Here is a 19950-nt window from a genome sequence, read left to right on the forward strand (position 1 = left end):
AAAAAAAAAAAAAAAAAGAGAAGTTAGCGCTCACACACTCAGCAGGGAGTGTCTTCTCTCGCTGTTTACTTTTGTTTTGCTTTTGAGGCAAAGTCTCACCATGCAGATTTGTTTGGCTTGTAACTCTCCATGTGTGGACCAGATGGGGCTCAAACTCTCTGAGTTCCACCTGCCTCCCCAGTGCTGGGGTTAAAGTCGCGCTCCACCACACCTAGCTGGGAAGTGCTCTTTGAATTTTGATCTTTTCCATTTGTGATATGATGTTATCTCTGTGTACGGCACGGAGTCATGCGGGTGGCAGCTGATGTCTGCCACGCTAAACCACGGCAAGTGAATTCAGAGTACTTTCTCTGTATGGTGCTTGCCGTTTTCCCTTCCTACTTATTTACTGGGACAGGGTCTGGATATGTAACCCAAGCTGGCCTCATATTCAGTTTTCCTGCTTCAGCCTCCCTAGTGCTGGGACTGTAGGCTTACCACAACTGGTTTATGCAATGCATTTCTTGCAAGTATAATTTAATGATTCTCAGATGTTTGGTGTTCTTTCTTATGAAGGAAGTTTTTTTTTTTTTTTTTTTTTTTCACATGGGCTTTGGTAGCAAATCTGAATCAGGTGGAGGTGTTCAGTCCTTCCAGGCTTCAGGAAAATGATTCCTGACCACCTTACTATGAATGAAACGGCTCGTGCAGTCATGAGCTCCACCTAAAGTCTGGCAAGCACAGGACCATCAAAGACACTTACTTCAGAAATGGTCCTGGCGGCAGCAACCTCTACTGTGTTCCAAATAGCAAACTTCGTAGTGGCTTGTTGTAGTAGTGTTGTTGTGTCGTTAGCGTAGGGAATCAGCTGCAGGTGGTTCTGGTCCTTTTTGGCTCCAGTGTTGGTTCTTGTGGTTTTGGTCAGCCCAAATGCTAGTGCATTTTGGATTAACAGTGGTTTCTACTCACAACAGGCTCATCCCACTGTGAAGGATTACTATTTTTGTTTGATTGTTTTTTAAAGATGTATTTATTTATTTCATATATGTGAGTACACTGTTGCTGTCTTCAGACACCCCAGAAGAGGGCATCAAATCCCCATTACAGATGGTTGTGAGCCACTATATGGTTGCTGGGAATCGAACTCAGGACCTCTGGAAGAGCAGTCAGTGCTCTTAACCACTAAGCCATCTCTCCAGCCCGCAAGGATTACTCTTGTAGCATCTTCTCTAACAGGGGAAAGGCAGGAACATGGTGCATTCCCATGATTCCAGTCAGTGCTCTGGAGGCTGAGGCAGGAGGATTGTTGGTGTTTAGGGTTAGCTGGGCTATCTAGAGACCTTGTATCCAAAACATCAATACAAAAAAGAGAAAAATGAAAATGTACATGACCAATAATAGGTTTAAAAAGATAAAATGTTACATAGTAGGGGACATGGCTCAGAGGGCCTGGGCTTGAATCCCTAGAGCCCAAGTAAAGCTGGGCATAGTATCTTGCATCTATAACACCAGTACTCCAATGTCAAGGTGGTAGCTACAGACAGGGAAGTCCGCAGAAGTCCAGTGCTAGCCTAGTCTGTACAGTGGTGACACCTGAGAGACCTTGTCTCAAACAAGGTAGGAGAGAACTGACATCTGCCTTGTTCTTAGACTTCCACATGTGTGGATGTGTACAAATGTGTATGTACATTCTCTTTTGCACACACACACACACACACTCACACATACACCAGATCAACTGTGTGGTACACACCTTTAATTCCAGAACTCAGGAGGCAGAGGCAGGGAAAAATCCAGCTTGGTCTACAGAGTGAGAGCCAGGACAGCCAGGGCTACACAGAGAAACCTTGTCTTAAAAAAACCCAAAACAGCCGGGCGTGGTGGCGCACGCCTTTAATCCCAGCACTCGGGAGGCAGAGGCAGGCGGATTTCTGAGTTCGAGGCCAGCCTGGTTTACAAAGTGAGTTCCAGGACAGCCAGGGCTATACAGAGAAACCCTGTCTCGAAAAACCAAAAAAAAAAACAAAAAAAAAAAAAAACAAAAAACCAAAACAAACAAACACCCAAAACAAAATAACAAAAACAAAACAACAACAAAAATTATTTCTAAAAAGAAAAAAAAAGAGATTATTGGAACCACATCTTTGTGGAGAAATATAAAACCACTCCTCATTGTCCCACAGAGATCCTGACTCCCTGGTGTCATCTTACTGGCCCTCAAACACCGTAACCTCTGAGTCACAGCTATAAACAGGAACCTTTCACCATTCCTGAGCAGACATAATGTGGTTCAAGCTCTAGTTTTCTTCTGCTCCAAACGGAACAAACACGGAGTGTCTTCAGCGACACCTGTGAGGGGCTCCTATCCTGTCACGCGTTTCACTTGTCGCACGTTTACTGATGCCTGTTTTGTTCCAGAGACTTCTCTAGACATTGGGGATACAGAGATGGAGTCAGGTTGGATCATTCCAAGTAAAGCTGACATTCTCTGGGTCAGTCTTAATTATCAGGTTTCCTCATGCCCTCCTGAGCTCTGCCAGCCAATGTCTGCACTCTCCCACAAACAAAGGTGCATTCATGGGTATTCCTCCCTCTCTGTTCTGTGGCTGTTCTGTTTGGACTCGCTCCAACGCACACCAGCCTGAAAGGCTGCTTGGTGTGTGGAAAGAGGAAAGCTGGGATATGCAAATTCCTTCTCCACTCTGGACTTCATTTCTTCCCTGGGAAACGCTGATTGACAGAGCCTTCCGGCATCATTTGGCCTGGCTGAATGACTTTTGACAAATCCTTTAACCTTTTTCAGTTCATCCCTTCATCTGTAAAGTCGGGACAAGACAGTTACATCCATAGCATTGTAACAAGAATTGAGTGGAACAGTCATTTTGAAAGGTTTAGTTTATGGGTCGGGCAGCTCATGCCTGTAATACCTGAACTCTGCAAGCTGATGTAGGCTTGCTGTGAGGTTGAGGCTAGCCTGAGCTATGTGGTGAGTAGAAGTCCAATTGGGACTTCTGTACATGACTGTACATGACTACTCCGCCTGGAGATGTAGCTTAGTTGGATAGAATATGTACTTAGAAAAGTCCTGAGTTCAATCCTTGTATTGCATAAATCAGGCACGGTGGTACATGCCTGGAATTTCAGTTCTGGGTAGGTGGAAACTGGAGTTCAAGATCACCCACGGCTTCATAAAAAGTATGAGGCCAGCCTGGGCTACCTGAGTTTTGTTTTTTTGGTTTTTGTTGTTGTTGTTGCTTTTGTTTTCCTTTTTGAGACAGTGTTTCTCTGTGTAGCCCTAGGCGTTAGGACTAAGGGCATGTGCTACCATGCCCAGCCTGCTACTTGAGACTTTTATCGTCAGAAGAAGGAGGAAGAAGAGGAGGTGGAGAAAAGAGGGGTGAAAGGTGCTTGCTGAGCAAGCCTGGCAACCTGAGTATAATCCTCAGAACCCTCAGGGAGGGAGGAAAGAAAGAACGGACTCCGCAGAGTTGGAGTCCTCAGGGATCCTCACCCAAATAAATGTAGAAAGCAAGCAAACAGAGCTAGCTCAGTAAATATTAACCAACAGTCCGGGGCGCGGAGCTCAGTGATAGTGTGCACCTTGAATGCCAGGTTGAAAGATCAGGGTTCAAGCCAGGCCCAGCACTTGGGAGGCAGAGGCAGGTGAATTTCTGAGTTCGAGGCCAGGCCAGCCTGGTCTACAAAGTGAGTTCCAGGACAGCCAGGGCTACACAGAGAAACCCTGTCTCCAAAAACCAAAGAGAGAGAGAGAGAGAGAGACAGAGACAGAGACAGAGAGAAAGAGAAAGACCAGGGTTCAATCCCTAGAACAACATTTAGCAAAATGGTCTGAAGCCTTGCTACTGTAAGCCCTGGCTCCTTCTCGAGGATCAGTTGCTTTCAAATCTCTTTGCGCCAGGATTGCCCTGTCCAGGGCCTTGTAACTTGAGCTAGGCTCTGGACCTGGCTTGTGAGTCAGTTGTAGCTGCTGCAGGCCCCCTGGGTAGACTGGGTTAGGACCAGGCCAGGAAAAAGGGGTTGGGAGTGTTCAGAGATTTGAACATCATCTCTGCTCTGGAGAGCCCAGCCCAGCCCCCGCTCCCTCCTCCAGGTTCTAGAAAGGCTGATGGTTATCTTCTTATTCCCTTCTGCTCCAACAGGTCCTCTACAGTCTTCAGGAGGAGCAAGCCAGGCTCAAGACGAGGCTGCAGGAGCTGCAGCAGCTCAAAAGGGAGCGCACAGGCTCTCCCAGAACCAAGGTCAGGTGGGAACTGAGGTATTCCTGGTGGTAGAAAGGGATTGAAGAGATGGCTCAGTGGTGAACACTTTGCAGCTCTGGCAGAGGACATAGGTTCAATTCCTGGCCCCTACACGGGGCAGCTCATAACTACCTGTAACTCTAGTTGCAGGAGAAACAACACCCTCTCCTGGCCTGGACAGGTACCTGGAGATACACACACACACACATGGACACGCACATGCATATATTTAATTATTTCCTTGCTATGTGAGCTCAAGAACATTGTTTGAGCTCTTTGATCTCAGTTTTCTCATCTGTGAGGTGAAGTTACCTACCTCTCAGGCTTGCATGAGGATGAGAGCTTGTATGAAAAGTGGCTGGTGCCGGGCGTGGTGGCGCACGCCTTTAATCCCAGCACTCGGGAGGCAGAGGCAGGCGGATTTCTGAGTTCGAGGCCAGCCTGGTCTACAAANCCGGGCGTGGTGGCGCACGCCTTTAATCCCAGCACTCGGGAGGCAGAGGCAGGCGGATTTCTGAGTTCGAGGCCAGCCTGGTCTACAAAGTGGGGGGCTCTATGGGGGACTTTTGGGATAGTATTGGAAATGTAATTGAGGAAAAAAAAAAAAAAAAAAAAAAAAAAAAAAGAAAAAGAAAAGTGGCTGGTGTGTCGTGCCTGTATCCACACAATCCAGCTCTTCTATGAAGGCTTTCTGCACTGCACATCAATCAAACAGAATTGGGGGACACATTCTGCCCAGAAGGGGAGTGGTGGGGACCTCTCCTACTTTTCAAGGTTGTTACGTACCTCCTTCTCCCAACCTCCAGATCCCATTCCCGGTACCTGAAGTTCCCCTGGTATTCCAAGGCCAAACTAAGCAGGGCAGGCAAGTGCCCAAGTTTGTAGTTTCTAACTTGAAGGTCTGCTGCCCTCTGCCTGAAGGTTCTGCTCTGGTCACCTTTGAGGACCCCAAAGGTTAGCCTTGGTGTGTGGGGAGGCTCCGAGGGGAGATCATAAGGTCTCCTAATAGTGACCCTGTCCCTCTACCCACAGTGGTGGATCGCTTGCTACAACAAAAGGAACACAGAGTTAACATAGAGGACTGCCGGCTGCGGGTGCAGGTCCAGCCCTTGGAGCTGCCTGTGGTGACCAACATTCAGGTGACAGAGTGGCAGGGTCCTCCATGCAACAGGTGGGATTCAGCATTTGGGTCCTATGGATGAGTGGGTCAGCTGAGCCTGCCCTGTCTCCTGCTAGGTGTCCAGCCAGCCAGATAACCACAGGGTGCTCGTTAGTGGCTTTCCAGCTGGACTTCGGCTGAGCGAGGAGGAACTGTTGGACAAGCTGGAGATCTTCTTTGGCAAGGCCAAGAATGGAGGTGGGGATGTAGAGACTCGGGAGATGCTGCAAGGGACCGTCATGCTAGGGTTTGCTGATGAAGAAGGTAAGGGTCCTACAGAAGAGGTAGGGGGCCAGGGGGTGCATGAGACTCGAGAAGAAAAGCCTTCAAGGCCACCCTTCCCTGTCTCTCACAGTGGCCCAGCACTTATGCCAGATTGGCCAGTTCAGAGTTCCACTGGGCCGGCAGCAGGTCCTCCTGAGGGTCTCTCCCTATGTGAGTGGTGAGATCCAGAAAGCTGAGGTACGTGAAGGTGGGGCTGGGGAAGCGTCTCCTTGTCGGGGAGAGCTCAAGGCCCCCCAGCCTCTCCGGCCTACACAGGAGCCTGAGCTTCCAGACTCATCCCATGTTTTTTGTGGGATGGTCCTTGTTCCAGCCTCTGCTCGCCACTGCCCTGCATTCCCATGAGCCCTTGCAATTCATTCATTTCCTGTCTCTTTTTCTAGATCAAATTCCAGCAAGCCCCTCATTCAGTGCTGGTGACAAATATTCCCGATGTCCTGGACACCCAGGAACTGCATGACATCCTTGAGATCCACTTCCAGAAGCCCACCCGTGGGGGTGGGGAGGTGGAGGCCCTGACAGTTGTGCCTTCGGGGCAGCAGGGCTTGGCTGTCTTCACTTCTGAGTCAAGCTAGGTCTGCATGTCCACCTGCTGGGGACTGGGACCACTTACTGCCTAATGCTACCAAGAACGGTCAAAGTGCCAACCTGGTGTGACGGTCTTCTTTACTTCAAGATGGCTGAGAGAGGGCAGAACACAGACCTTGACACTGGCTTTCTGATCTCTCCTCTCCTCTCCCCTCCCTCTCTCTTTTCTTCTTCTTCTTCTTCTTCTTCTTCTTCTTCTTCTTCTTCTTCTTCTCTCTTTCTCTCTCTCTCTCTCTCCCACCACCCACTCTCCAGCAACTCTCAGGATACAACATCTGGTCAGGACTCAGGGTTTGGCTTTTTATTGACACAGACACAAAGGCAGCTGTGGTAATGGGGTGGGGTGGGGGAGGGGGACACAAAAGCAGAAATCACACTTCCCACATGGAGGCCTCAATTCCACAAGAGAGAGGCTGGGTCCCTCCCTCCACACTCCCTCTGACAGTGGCTGGAGTTAAGAGCTCTCTCTAATCCAAGCTCAGAAGCAGCAGGTGACCCCCACCTAGCCTCAAAGGTTCCCACTTTGGCTCCAGTAGCCCTGACTCTTTTAACCAGCCTAGTTATTCCCTTGCCCGAGCTCCTCCTTCCCTACCAGTGTAAACAAAGTTTGGGGCTGAACAGCAGAGCTGCCTCCAGGCTCTGGGAGGGCAGCAGCCTCCCTACATAGCAAAGGAAAGAAATGTGCTTGAATTCTCACTTTGGTCCCAGAATAAGACCCAGCGTTGTCTCCCAGAACTCTGGCTGATCCAGCTTACTGCCTTTCTTCACCACTGACAGAGACAGGACAGGCCACAGACCACAGTAAAAGCAATTGGTCCCCAGAGGCTGGAGCTGTCCCCTACCCCCAGACCCCCGACCCCTGGCACATACACAGATTTTTGGCAGTGTTGGACTGGGGAGGAGTAGGCCTCAGCTCCACCAGGACGAGGAAGGCACTGGGGAGAAGGGTGGAAAAGGAGCCAGAGATAGGGGCTGCCCCTACACACACACACATATACAAGCACAGGTTTTCAGATGCGAAGTAAGGCACTGAGACAAATCCAAAGGCCTCAGTGAAGGGTGGGGTACCCAGTACCCCTCCCAGAGCGTAAGCTAGGGAGTCGGTCTGATTCCTGCCCTTGCTGTAGGAGGCAGCAAACTGGAGCTGGAAGAAGTCTAATTGTGCTTACGACATTGGGGACAGGAGACAAGGTTGAATACTGATCAAGTCCAGGGGTGGGCCTCGTCGGCCTGGGCTGCGAGGATACTACGGGGGACACAGGTACATGCTGGACTCACACAGATCGGCCCCACATCCTGAGCTGACGCATAGATTCTTTGGGTGGGGGTGGGGCAGGAGGGACGATGAGGCTGAGGTGGAAGCACACAGGATAGGGCAGGGAGGGACTGGCTAACCTTGGCACAAAAGCAGCATGGTAGGCCCAGGGGGAGGGCAGGAAGCAGCCAGCCTCCTGCTGACCCCCCCTGTCCCCTTGGCAGGGCCCAGACATCCAAGTGGTCACTTCCCAACCTCTCCTGAGGGCAGGAAGGGGTGGGGGGGAGGGAGAGCCCTGAGCGAAGGGCAAGGGCAAGCTCAGAGCAGGGAAGCAGTCATCAGCAGGGACCTTCTCTGGGGGAGGGAAGGAGGGTAGAGCATCGTGACAGGATGAAATGTGAGAGGCTGGTGGGCAACATGACAGGGCTTGCCATCTTCTCCCTCCCCGGCTCTCCAGGGCCCTCAGCCTGCTGGCCCTAGGTCTCCTTCTCAGGCCCAGGAACCAGGAGGACTTTGCCTATGTTCTTCTTCTCCTGCATCTGCTTCATGGCATCTGCCACCTGGAGAGAAAGAGAAGACCATCCCTGATGCTGTCCGCCCCACCTCACAGAGCCCGGCTAAAGAAGACAGGAACCATCTGCCCCTGGGTCCTCCCCTGAAGACCTGGGCCAAGTCCGACTCACTGTCCTCCCATTGTCCTCACGCTCACCTTCTCAAAGGGCCAGACTGAGTCAATTCGAGGTTTGATGTGGCCCTGATTGTACAGAGCCACGAGGCGGGTGACCACGCTATTGACGAGCTCCACCTCTCCATCCAAGTAGCCCAGGTGGAAGCCACACACAGCTCGGTTGGCCTGCAGCAGCTGCAGAGCTGTCACACTGAACTGATTCCACCAGGTGCGGGCCATAGCCATCAGGTTCCGCTTGGGGCCCGTCAGCAGGTTAGCCATTCCTAAGGGACAGAGTGACATGTCCAGTGATCCAGCTGCCAGGTAAATCTCGGTGTGTCTGAATCCATGTCTGCCTGGCTCCTTGATCTCCTTGTTAACACTCAACACCCGGACAAATCCTGGAATTTAGGATTAGGCCCAAACTAATTCTTTGCACACACACACACATACACACACACACACACACACACACACACACACACACACGACCCACATGATGGAAGAAGAAAACAGAACTGATTCCTGCCAGTTGTCCTCTGAATTCCACATGTGCACCATGGCACCTTTATGTGCACACACAATAAACATACATTTAAAAAATAAATAGCCGGGCGTGGTGGCGCACGCCTTTAATCCCAGCACTCGGGAGGCAGAGGCAGGCAGATTTCTGAGTTCGAGGCCAGCCTGGTCTACAAACTGAGTGCCAGGACAGCCAGGGCTATACAGAGAAACCCTGTCTTGAAAAACCTAAAAATAAATAAATAAATAAATAAAAATGCGCCAGGCGAGGTGGTGCACACCTTTAATCCCAGCACTTGGGAGGCAGAGGCAGGCGGATTTCTGAGTTCGAGGCCAGCCTGGTCTACAAAGTGAGTTCCAGGGCAGCCAGGGCTACACAGAGAAACCCTGTCTCGCAAAAACAAAAACAAACACACACACACACAAAAAATGCACAGCCAGGTGGTTGTTGGCACATACCTTTAATCCCAGGCAAATCTCTGAGTTTGAGGTCAGCCTGAGCTACAGAGTTCCAGCATAGCCAAGGCTACACAGAGAAACCCTGTCTCAAGAACGGAAAACAAAGCAAAACCACCAGCAACAAAATTATACACACAAGGGCTAGGGACGTAGCTCGGTTGGGATGGTTGCCTACCCTGAACTATGTAAGTCACGTGGATGTGTGGTGTGAGCCTGAATCTCAGCATTCGGGAAGCAGAGACAAAGACGAGACGTTTGAGCTCATCCTTGACTATACAGTGGGTTTGAAGGCAGCATTCTATACCGAAACCTTACCTCAACAAACAAACAAACAAACAAACAAAACTAGAGAGCCGGATACAGTTCTAGTTCTCGGGAGAGAGAGGGAGGTAGATTTCTATGAGTTCCAGGCCAGCTAGAGCTTCATAGTGAGATCCTGTCTCCCTCTAACCGCCAAAAAGGGACGAAAAGGAGATGGAAGATTGCGCCCCCCCCCAGATATGGCACCACATTCCTGTCACCTCAGCACTCAGGACATGAAGGCTGGAGAGGGAAGAATCAGGAGACCTTGGCAGAGAAAGAGAGGGCTCGTGCTCTCCCAAAATTGCTCTCATATTTCTATTTACATTTTTGTGTGTGTAAAGTTGGTTTTAAAATAAATATCCAGCTTGCCCAAGAAGCCCAGGTGGTGCTGCAGGAAGCAAGCAGGCTGGATGGTTTTGCATCAGGAATAATCCCCAAATAGGAACACCGATTTATGATGACTCACAGGAGATTTATGAAAGAGAGTGAGTGGCTGTCAATCTTATTCAAATATCCAGGACCCTTCCAAACCCCAGCCTCACTGTAGAGCTCTGGACTCCCCTTTCCTCCCTTATTCAAAAGCTCAGGGCCCTGTATCCCACCCTATCGGTGGGATTCTCTACCTATTCGTTATTATGAATTAGTCCCATCCTACTGTCCCAGGCAACTTCTTTGCGTTTGGTACAACCAACAACTCACCGTAAGTGACAACTTTGCCCATGGGTTTGAGGAGGTGGTAGCCCTTGGCCGTGTCTGATCCACCCAGAGGGTCCATGACTATGTCTACTCCTGTCAAAGAGTAAGACCCAGGGGGACAACCCATTAATACCCACAGATCTGGAGACCCCTTGCCCCATCTCCCGGTGCTGTGCCAACCTCCCCACTTCCAGGCCCTGCCCCCACCTTTGGGGGAGATCTTTTTGATCTCGTCCACATAGTCAGTCGTGTGGTAGTCGATGGGGTGTGTGACCCCGTTCTCCTTCAGCACCTCGTGCTTGCTGGCTGAGGCCGTTCCAAACACTGTCACGTTCTCCACAGTGCGGCACAACTGCAGGGCTGCCATGCCCACGCCACCTGCAGCAAGAAGCGGGCATGGAGTCACTTAGGTACTTAGTCCATCACTTTCATTGTGCCTTAGCTCCTTTTGGGGCCCAGGTTCAAATTCCATAATTGAGAACTGGAGGGACAGAGACTGGACAGGAGATGGTGTGTGGTGTGGGGGTGAGGGCAAGCTGCTAAGAATGGCAGGCTGGACCTGGTGTCTAAAGGTTACCACGGCAACTATGCTGCAGAGGCCTCTGGGCTCCACAGGCCAGGCAGTCTGGTGTTGCTATGACAACAGACCAGATAGGCTACAGAGAGGGGCCTGGAAGGGAAATCAGGTCGGGTGAAAAAAATAAAAAAATAAAGGAAGGGACCTGTCACCTGCAGCCATGTGTACCAAGACGCTGTGGCCCGGTCTCAGGTTGCCGAAGTCGAAGAGAACCATGTAGGCGGTGATATAATTGACCAGCAAGGCAGCAGCTTCCTCAAAGGTCATGGCCTCAGGCATCAGGAAAGTCTGGGCTGATGGCACAGTTACTTCCTCCTGCCACATCCCTGACCGGTTCAACACCATCACCCGATCCCCTGCCTTAAAAAAAAAAAAGGAAGAATGTCCGTGATTACTAATTCATTTACCCACAGGTGCCTTACTTTTCCCTGCCATGTTCCGGTCCCTTGGAGATGAAGTTTGGAGATGAAGTAGCAGACACAGCCGGTTGTAGCATTAACAGCACCAACTCCTGAGTGTTTACCTAGAACTTCAGAGGGAAGTGTTCAGTCAGTCCTCACAGCAGCGCTGGGCTGCCCTTATCTCCACATAACAGATCATATACTTCATTATTGCATAAGATTCCTGACTGCGAGAAACTTACAGTTGGGGCAAGCGTAACTATTGTTCAAGAGATCAAACTGCTTTGATTACAAAAGTGGGCTCCACCGTTTTAATGACAGGGCAGCCCCGAGCAAATAAAAATTATTTAACCAGTTTTCTCATCTGCAGGAGGGGAACTTTAAGATCTCTAATTAGGAAAACAACAACAACAACAACATTCAGTGATAGCGTGACGTATATCATATAGTTAATAACTTAGCAATGTTAGCTAACAACAATGACAATAACGGCAAGGAGAGGAAGTCCGCAAATAACTGTAGAGAGAGAGGGCTGCACAGAGCAAGGGCCACACTGTAGCGCAGGTAAATGTGCCCCAGTTGTAAACAGTAAACGGTTGGGTGTGACCAGCCCAGAGTCTTCTTCAGTTGTATATAGGCTTACAATGGCAGCCCTAGAAAATACATGAACCCGAGATATGGCACGCAAGCCTGACGCTCACGAGCTCACGAAGAGCAACCCATTCCAGCCACAAGGAAAAGGCGTTGTCTTTCATTCCTTGTCGCTTGCACTTGCAGGAGGGTCTTTCTGCAGGAGGCAAGGGACAAAGACAGAAGAATCTCTCCAGTTTAGCCACTAGCTGGGCAGGAGGGGGGAGTCCGGTCAGCCATGAGTCCTCCTGGCTCTCTGTGTGGGTGCTGTCCTAGACAATCAGGGCTCATCTTAGCTCCTTACAGGACATTTAGGATCCACAGGGTAGGAGAATGAGACCCCTACACAGGCCCCTTTACATGTAATCAAGTCCCCGTATTCCATTGAAGAGGACAGCTTTTCTGTGAGTTCTGGCCTGGGCAAGGAACCTCAAAACTCAAGTCCAGAAGACACAGTAGCAAGCCAAGAGAGCTAGCTACAGAGCAATAAACCAGTCAGCCCCAGATGTAATCTAGAACAAGTATCACTTAATCTGACTCATACCTAACCTTTAGCCCTCCCAACTCAGGGCCATGACCCCTCCCCAACTCAGCCACCAGGAGGCTGGGAAAGCCCTCCCCATAGAATCCAGGCTCTTACAGCAGATTCTTGCCTGAGGCAGGAAATCCTGTATTTACCAGGCGGAAAGTGTGGGGAGGAGTGGGCAGACGGGTGGCCTTCAGCAGTAACATGAACTATTAACTTCCCCTTCCAACCCCTACCCTCCAAAGTCCTTTTAGCACCATCCAAGAGTAGGATTATATCTAAGTCAGGGCACGGGTGTGACCACAGCTGGATTCAGAAAGAACGACTTTAAGGAGGAGCTGTTTTCAGGTTCAACAAATGCAGCAAACCCAGCAGGTTAGCAAAGGCTCAGACTGCTCTGGAGCAGCATCTCATGAAGGTGCTGGATTTGAAAAGAAACTCCTAAACACTTGATTTAAAGAGGCCTCAATCGAGATCTCTCAGAAAGCTGGTCTTCTGTAAGTCTCATGTGGCCAAGGTTATGGCTGTGATTAATGATAAACGAGAAACAGACCGGCAAAGCTGGGCCGACCTGCTCAAGGTGCCACACCTCCCTACCCTAGTCCAAATGGGCTCCGCCTGGATTTCGGGGGCTGGGGTCCTCTGAAAGGGAGGAGCAGCGGTTTGGGCCGGAAGTTCCCAAGGGTAGCCCTGGGTCGTGGCCTGCTAGCTGAGTCACTGAAGAAGGGATGGAGTTGCAGTCACGAGAAAGCAAGCCCAAGACAAAGATGGGAGACTGATTCCCGCCTCCCCCACGGCAAATACCCGAGTAGTAGCGTAAGGCCCGTGGCGGTGGGGGAAGCCAGCCTCTCTGGGCTCCATGATGGGTGTGTCCCCTTTGGCCCAGCTCGGGGAGGGGCCGTCATACACCCCCATACACCACGGGGCTGCATGTGACTAGCGCTCTGGCACGGCCTTTGAGCCTCCGCCTAACCCCATCTACATAGCTTCTCAAAGCTCCCTCGGGAGGGAAAGGGGGAGTTAGCCACCACTCAGAGTCACAAACCACAACTGCCCCGGGAGTGTTTAGTGGGCAGGGGTACAGGTGTGGTTTTACTTGGGGAAGGAGGGGGGCGAGCAGGTCATCCTGCGCATGCGCCTGGGCGCCTTATTGTTTTCCCCCCCAACTCCGCTTGGGGCGGCGGCCACTACTAAAAAATGCTTTGGGAAGGGGCAATAACATTGTTGCCAGTTCCCAGTAAATCCTTTTCCCAGGCGCCTGGAGACATAAATTGCTTTCCATGTGTTCCATGTTTAGTCCACCCGCGTCCGTGCTGGCTTCCCGGCCCGGCCACACCCCCGGCACGCGCCCACTCCTGCCCTGCTACCGCTCACCTTACGGTCGCCGACGCCTTCGCCCACTGCCACTACGACGCCCGCGCCCTCCATGCCCGGGGTGACCGGCAGAGGCGGCAGTCGGTCGTACAGCCCTTGGCGGCCCATGAGGTCGGCGAAGTTGAGCCCACAGGCTCGCACGCGCAGCGTCAATTGACCGGGACCCGGGGCCGGGGGCACCGCCGGCCGGCTCTGCAGCTTCACCTTATCGTAGCCACCGAAGCCGGTGAGTACCAGGAAGCGCAGTGGCGGGGCCGAAGCGGATGCTGACCCTTCGGGGGCCGGGGGTGGCTGCGGGTCGCTTGCCACCTCGACTGTCGGGGGCTGCGAAGGCGCACCCTCCCCGGCTCCGGTCCCGGTCTCCGCCCCGGCCTCGGTCGCCGCCGCCGCCACAGTGGCCGCCTCGGCTGCTTCCCTCTCCGCGGACATGGCTAGACTCGCGACGTGCGTTCCCAGCTGTACAGAACCGGTGCACAGCTGGGAAGGGCGGGACACGCGTCAGGAAGAGCGCAGGCTGCGGACACCAGTGGGTGGGGCGGGGCCTTGCTGGGGGGTGGAGCTTCGCGGGCGGACTTAGGGCTAGGCCCTCTGCTGACCGAGCTGCGAGGGCGCGAAAAGACTAGCGGTGCAGGTGGAGGGTGGTGGTATATGTGCGTGTGACTGATAAGCATGAGGAGATTCTGGGGCATGCCGAGTCTAAGACTTGATTTATTCGTAGAAAGCCTTATACGAATTAAAAGTTGTCGTGGCGCAGTCTGAAGGATAATTTAAAATCTGAATTTATAATCTAGCCACCTGTGGATCACCTATGAAATTGTGCCGCAGGTCGAACTCTACCGTTTAGTAATAAGCAGACTTTATTCACTATGTTCTTTTGTTTGTTTGTTTTTGAGACAGGGTTTCTCTGTGTAGCCCTGGCTGTCCTGGAACTCACTTTGTAGACCAGGCTGGCCTCGAACTCAGAAATCCGCCTGCCTCAGCCTCCTGAGTGCTGGGATTAAAGGCGTGCGCCACCACGCCCGGTTTATTCACTATGTTCTTGCAGTGGCAAACTACAAGCATGAGAACCTCTAAGACAGGGTCTTACCATGTAGCCCTGTCTGGCCTGGAGCCTAGAACGTGCGATGAATACAAGGCTGGCCTTGAACTCGCAGAGATCTGCCTATCTCTGCCTCCGGAGTTCTGTGGTTAAAGGCATGTGCCACCACCTCCCTTTTCTTTCACACTCTCTTTTCCTTTTGTTGGAATTGAGGATAGAACCCAGAGCCTCATGAATGTAGCTCTACTCCCGAGTTACATCTCTAACTTAAACTTAACAGTTTTGGGTGTTAATGCTGTGTGTCTGTTTACTTTTTGTAAAACAGCGATGAGATTGCGTGCTTGAGTTACCTTTACACGGTTATTCAAAACGGGATAACATTAAAACGAACATCTTCGACTTAAGGAAGAGTTTTGTTTGTTTTGAGACAGGATTTCTCTATTTAGACCTAGCTGTCCTGGAACTCATTATATAGACTAGGTTGGCCTCAAACTCAGGGAGATCTGCCTGCTTCTGCCTCATGAGTGCTAAGACTGAAGGCGTGCAGCACCATGCCCGGCTAAAGAAGGATTTTTTTCACTTATGTATGTATGTATATATGTATGTATGTGTATTTATTTATTTGTTCATTCATTCATTCACTTTACATCCCGATCACAGCCCTCCAAGCCCCTTTCTCCATCCTCTTCTAGGCAAAAGATGTCATGCAAATGGCAGTTTGCTTATTGCTAGTATGAGATGAGGCTGAAATTGGCGTTGGGGCTTAGCTCTGGCCCAGCTTAGCTGTCAAAGGATTCTAGCTTCCTTACCCTTCCCTTTGCTCTTTCTACCAAAACATCCACCAGAGGACGCAAAAGCTCCCCTAAAACTTTCCACTCAGTACTTGGATAGAGGAACTTAGTCCATGCTTCTAGGTTGGTCACAGGCCTAGATCCCGCCACCCGTCGTTATGGAGATGGAAAGCTATGATGTCACTAATGTAGGGTGGGAGTGCTAAGGTCCGTACTTCCATTTCCCTAAGCTCTGTCTGGACCCGAGAGTGGAGGAGGGAGACAAAAATCAAAAATCCTCCCTTTCCTAACATCTCACGCCCCCCTGTGTTCGGGAAATAGATTGCTGCCGCCGCGCGTGTCCGCCGCACTAGCACACCTGCGTGCACGCGTGGGCACACAGAAGGCTCAGGCCTTGCGCTCGTGTATGTAGCTTCGCAGCTGACCCTTCAGAACTTCGCCCTCGGTCAGCCCAGCCTCCATGCTCGAGGAACTCAAATAAACGGGGCTCGCTGGCCACAAACCCTCAGGCGCTCCTGGGGTCACAGCTGCGCGCTAGAGTCTGACTCGGGTCCCCCTCCCCTCCTCCCAGGCCCCGCCCCGTCCCGAGCCCCGCCCCTCGGCTGTGCGGGTGGGAGGCGGGGCCAGAGGTGCGGCCCGCGGGCTAGGGGCGGGGCGGAGGGGGCCCGCAGCCCCGGGCGGGGGCTCGGCGCGGGCCCGCGAGATGCCGGTGTCGGCGGCCCGAGAGGCTGCAGCTGCAGCGGCGGGGGAGGAGGCGGCAGAAGCGGCGGCTGTGCCCGGGAGGGGGGCGGCGTGGGGGGCCGGCGCGTAGCCGGGACCATGGAGGGGCAGAGTGGCCTCTGCAAGATCGTAGTGGTGGGGGACGCGGAGTGCGGCAAGACAGCGCTGCTGCAGGTGTTCGCCAAGGACGCCTACCCCGGGGTGAGGAATTGGCGTCTGGAGAGAGGGGCACCGAGGCTGCGGGGAGTGGGTTATAGGGGCCCTGGGGGCCGCTGGAAACCGGTACCAGGGTAACCAGGGAGGAGAGAAAGAGGCTCAGAGGAAGGGAAGGAGGCGTTGGGGGCTCTGAAAGGACTGCAGAGGATTGGAGTGGAAGGAATCAAGGAACGCGGTGAAATGGATGGGGCTTCGGAGCATCAGAGGATCCGGGAGGGCGCTCTGGGAGAATGACTGAGGTCCCGGGCATCCGAGAGAGAAAAAACTAGGGGCTAAAGGGACCCGGAGGGGGGGGGGTCTGAGAGTCTAGCTAGGAGGTGGAGGCAGTAACTCCCCGGATCGTCTGTAGCCCAGCCTCAGACCAACTTCTGTCTAGGGACTGAGCTGGACCGAGTGTCGAGGGAGGAGGGCAGTTGTCAGGGCGAGTGAGTACTGGAGAGCAGCTCTCTCTCATTTTGACCCATCCGTGTCTGCAGAGTTATGTCCCCACGGTGTTTGAGAACTACACTGCCAGCTTCGAGATCGACAAGCGCCGCATTGAGCTCAACATGTGGGATACTTCAGGTAGCCAAGTCCCTCGGGGTCACCCTGACAGCGGCCAAGGTCCCTTCCTCTAGCCCCTCCCTTGGCTAGAACCTGTGGTTCCAGGTCAGCTCAGACATCCATCCAGTTTTAGAACAGAACATCAGTTTCTGTTTTGAGCCAGGGAAACTGAGGCAGAGTTTCTTAGGCCTGACAGAAACCATGTAGGAAGTCTAATATCGGCCCTGCAGCTGGGTTCTGCTTACCCAAGGAACTTGGAAAGAAATGATTTATTTTGGAACATGTTTCTTAGGAAATAAGACTGGGTTTAGGAAAGCTATTTAGAATTACTGGGGGGGGGCGGTGGCGGTGGTGGAAAGTAGTTTTTTTTTTTTTCCTCTAGACTGAACTAGAGTCCCAGGAGAACAGGAGCACTGGCTCCCTGTCCTTGCTCCAACCTCATGGGAAGGGTTTTTATTTTTACTCCGTTCCCTGGAGGACTTTAGAAGATGTGTCATCAAAGCCCAGAAAGCACACACAAAATTTGTCAGACTGGTGGTAGATTTTTCTGAGATTCTTCAAGGGCTTCCAAACTCCAGAAGATTACAGATTATCAGTGTGAGATCAGAGGAACCCATAAGCCATTTCCCACTGGTTCTGCTCCTCTCTGCCTACTCTTGAGACACACTTTGTGACGGGTATTTGCTTTTTATCCCTTGACCAGGGTCACTTGAGTCCCTTACCCGCTTCCAGGCCAGCTGCTCCCTCAGATTGTCTTATCTGTTTGCCTTCTTTCTTTCTTCCAGGTTCCTCTTACTATGACAATGTCCGGCCTCTGGCCTACCCGGATTCTGATGCTGTGCTTATCTGCTTTGACATTAGCCGGCCAGAAACACTGGACAGTGTCCTCAAGAAGGTGGGAGTCTGGGGAACTACAAAGGAGAGTAGGCGTGAAGGGCTTGAACCCGGAGAAGGGGGTAACAGTAGTGGCTGAAGTCGTCATCCCTCCGCTCCAGCCCCCTTGCCTTTCACCTGCAAGTCTGTCTCTGAGCTGGAAGTGGTCCTGGGGCCTTGGGTTCTGTTTAGCTGCCTTCCCTATCTCCTTGGCGGTGGCAGGGCTGCGGATTCCGGGGGGCTTTGGAAAGCCCTGTGGCTGGCTATCCAGGCTATTGTTTCCATAAGAAAAGTCCTGGGTTAAAGCACTAGAGTCGGTCAGGGTCAGGGAGTCCTCGATTCCCAGAGAGGAGAGGGTGTGGTTGGTCTGTTCTCTGGACAAAGTAAGGGAAAGGGGAGTGCGAGTGAGTGTGCAGACTGCAGGCTGATAGATAACCTCGGAGTCCTCACTGAAATCCTCTTCTCCCCAACTTCCACACTGCCCTGGTAGGGACCCAAGACCAGCTTTCCACATCATTTCTTACCGAGGAGGTTTAGAAGGATACGTGATTTCTATATGCATGGAGCAAAGCTTTTCCCTCTATCCCTTTCCACCCCTCCATAACTCTTATCTTCCACCTCCAACCAGTGGCAAGGAGAGACTCAGGAGTTTTGCCCCAATGCCAAGGTGGTGCTGGTTGGCTGTAAGCTGGACATGCGGACTGACCTGGCCACACTGAGGGAGCTATCCAAGCAGAGACTTATCCCTGTCACACATGAGCAGGTGAGACCCCTTTACCTCCAACTGAATTCCAACCTAGACCTCACACCCATGTCTGGTTTTTTTGGAGTTCCTGATTTTTGCTCTAACCTCTGACCCTAACTTTTAATTCTTCCCCATCTCCGTCTGACCTTCCACCTTAGCCCACAGCCCTCACGCTCCTTCCCAAATGAAGGCCTATAATTTCCACCCATTTGCTGCTTTTCCAGGGTACTGTGCTGGCCAAGCAAGTGGGAGCTGTGTCCTACGTGGAATGCTCCTCCCGATCTTCGGAGCGCAGTGTCCGGGATGTCTTCCATGTGGCCACAGTGGCTTCTCTCGGCCGTGGCCATAGGCAGCTACGTCGTACTGACTCTCGCCGGGGACTGCAGCGATCCACTCAACTGTCGGGACGGCCAGACCGGGGAAATGAGGGCGAGATGCATAAGGATCGAGCCAAGAGCTGTAACCTCATGTGAGGGGTTGCAGTGGGGCAGAGAGGGGAGAGGGCTGGGTGAGAGACACGGTTGTTCTCGTGGGTGCTCCTGGACTTTTTGACCTCCTGGCTCTGGCTGGAAGGTCAGGGCAGGCAGAGGAGCAATTCTGGTTGGAGGAGCTAGAGGATAGAAGGCTGTCACCCCTCACCCCATTCTCCACACCCTTATCCCTTCTCCGCTGCTAGCTGAGAGAGCTGACAGGGTAGGCATCTGGTACATGAACTTGGATAGGGCAGGCTGGGGTTCGGGAAACCAGGCAATGACTTTGGTTGAGTCTCCTATATAAAGTGTACCTTCCTTGCACACCCTGGTCCCCATATCCCGTCTGCCTTCCCCAAGGAAAGCATCCATTTGATGACCTTCTCTGTCTCTCCCCTCACGTCCACATCTGTTCTTGTACATGCTAACCTTCAGGCAACGCACACTAAATTTTAAAGCAAGAAGCTCTCTCCTCCCATCAACCTACCAACAGGTTCTAGCTTGCCCTTTCTCCAACAGTCCGCAAATAAAGCCCATGACCATGGAAAACAGCTATGGACTTAGTTTTGTTCCTTCCCTTCCCTTCCCCAATCCCCGCCCAAAGAAAAGCAGTTTACCAATGTCCTCTCCCCCAGAGAAAACACAGGAAAAAAGCCACATACTGAAGGATAAAGTTTAAGAGCCCCGGGGGTGGGAGAGTAAAATACCTCAGGACTCTTCGGTCCAGCTAATGTGAGTGGACAGCCCTGGGGGAGGAGGACTTGGGAGTGAACTGACGATGTCCAACTGCTCAGCATGACTGAGCCTGGCTGGGTGTCCTGCTAGCATGGCAGAGGGCCTGCTGAAGTGGCACAAGCCCCTTGTTCACCATCTCTG

General features: G+C 52.1%; 3 protein-coding genes across 3 annotated transcripts in view; 2 read left to right on the top strand and 1 right to left on the bottom strand.

The window, feature by feature from the left end:
- Positions 1-6331, top strand: part of Ifi35 (interferon induced protein 35) — a 10915-nt gene extending 4584 nt beyond the window's left edge. Inside the window, exons 2-7 of the mRNA XM_021177650.2 lie at positions 4140-4238; positions 5045-5192; positions 5271-5377; positions 5475-5661; positions 5753-5859; positions 6063-6331. Of these exons, the coding sequence (XP_021033309.1) occupies positions 4140-4238; positions 5045-5192; positions 5271-5377; positions 5475-5661; positions 5753-5859; positions 6063-6254 (840 nt within the window). The 3' untranslated portion in view covers positions 6255-6331. The remainder of the gene's footprint in view (positions 1-4139; positions 4239-5044; positions 5193-5270; positions 5378-5474; positions 5662-5752; positions 5860-6062) is intronic.
- Positions 6332-6545: 214 nt separating this feature from the next.
- Positions 6546-14205, bottom strand: Vat1 (vesicle amine transport 1). Its single transcript, XM_021177267.1, has 6 exons — positions 13678-14205; positions 10899-11106; positions 10377-10547; positions 10173-10262; positions 8232-8473; positions 6546-8082 (listed from the first exon to the last, which is right to left on the bottom strand). Exons 1-6 carry the CDS (start codon positions 14104-14106, stop codon positions 7999-8001), a joined length of 1224 nt encoding a protein of 407 aa, XP_021032926.1. The 5' UTR covers positions 14107-14205; the 3' UTR covers positions 6546-7998.
- A 1964-nt stretch (positions 14206-16169) lies between these two features.
- Positions 16170-19625, top strand: Rnd2 (Rho family GTPase 2). The gene is made up of 5 exons (XM_021177237.2): positions 16170-16428; positions 16920-17007; positions 17772-17881; positions 18488-18622; positions 18829-19625. Exons 1-5 carry the CDS (start codon positions 16327-16329, stop codon positions 19075-19077), a joined length of 684 nt encoding a protein of 227 aa, XP_021032896.1. The 5' UTR covers positions 16170-16326; the 3' UTR covers positions 19078-19625.
- Positions 19626-19950: the final 325 nt, after the last annotated feature.

Source organism: Mus caroli, chromosome 11, assembly GCF_900094665.2.
Source record: "Mus caroli chromosome 11, CAROLI_EIJ_v1.1, whole genome shotgun sequence".
Taxonomy (NCBI): Eukaryota; Metazoa; Chordata; class Mammalia; order Rodentia; family Muridae; genus Mus; species Mus caroli.

Excerpts from the sequence above, each read along its gene's own strand:
- Vat1 (XM_021177267.1), bottom strand. The coding sequence starts at position 14,106 with ATGTCCGCGGAGAGGGAAGCAGCCGAGGCGGCCACTGTGGCGGCGGCG. Across the intron at positions 10,263-10,376 it reads CAAAAAGATCTCCCCCAAAG|GAGTAGACATAGTCATGGAC; the intron begins GTGGGGGCAGGG and ends ACTCTTTGACAG. Across the intron at positions 8,083-8,231 it reads CAGTCTGGCCCTTTGAGAAG|GTGGCAGATGCCATGAAGCA; the intron begins GTGAGCGTGAGG and ends CTTTCTCTCCAG.
- Rnd2 (XM_021177237.2), top strand. The coding sequence starts at position 16,327 with ATGGAGGGGCAGAGTGGCCTCTGCAAGATCGTAGTGGTGGGGGACGCG. Across the intron at positions 16,429-16,919 it reads CCAAGGACGCCTACCCCGGG|AGTTATGTCCCCACGGTGTT; the intron begins GTGAGGAATTGG and ends CCGTGTCTGCAG. Across the intron at positions 18,623-18,828 it reads TCCCTGTCACACATGAGCAG|GGTACTGTGCTGGCCAAGCA; the intron begins GTGAGACCCCTT and ends CTGCTTTTCCAG.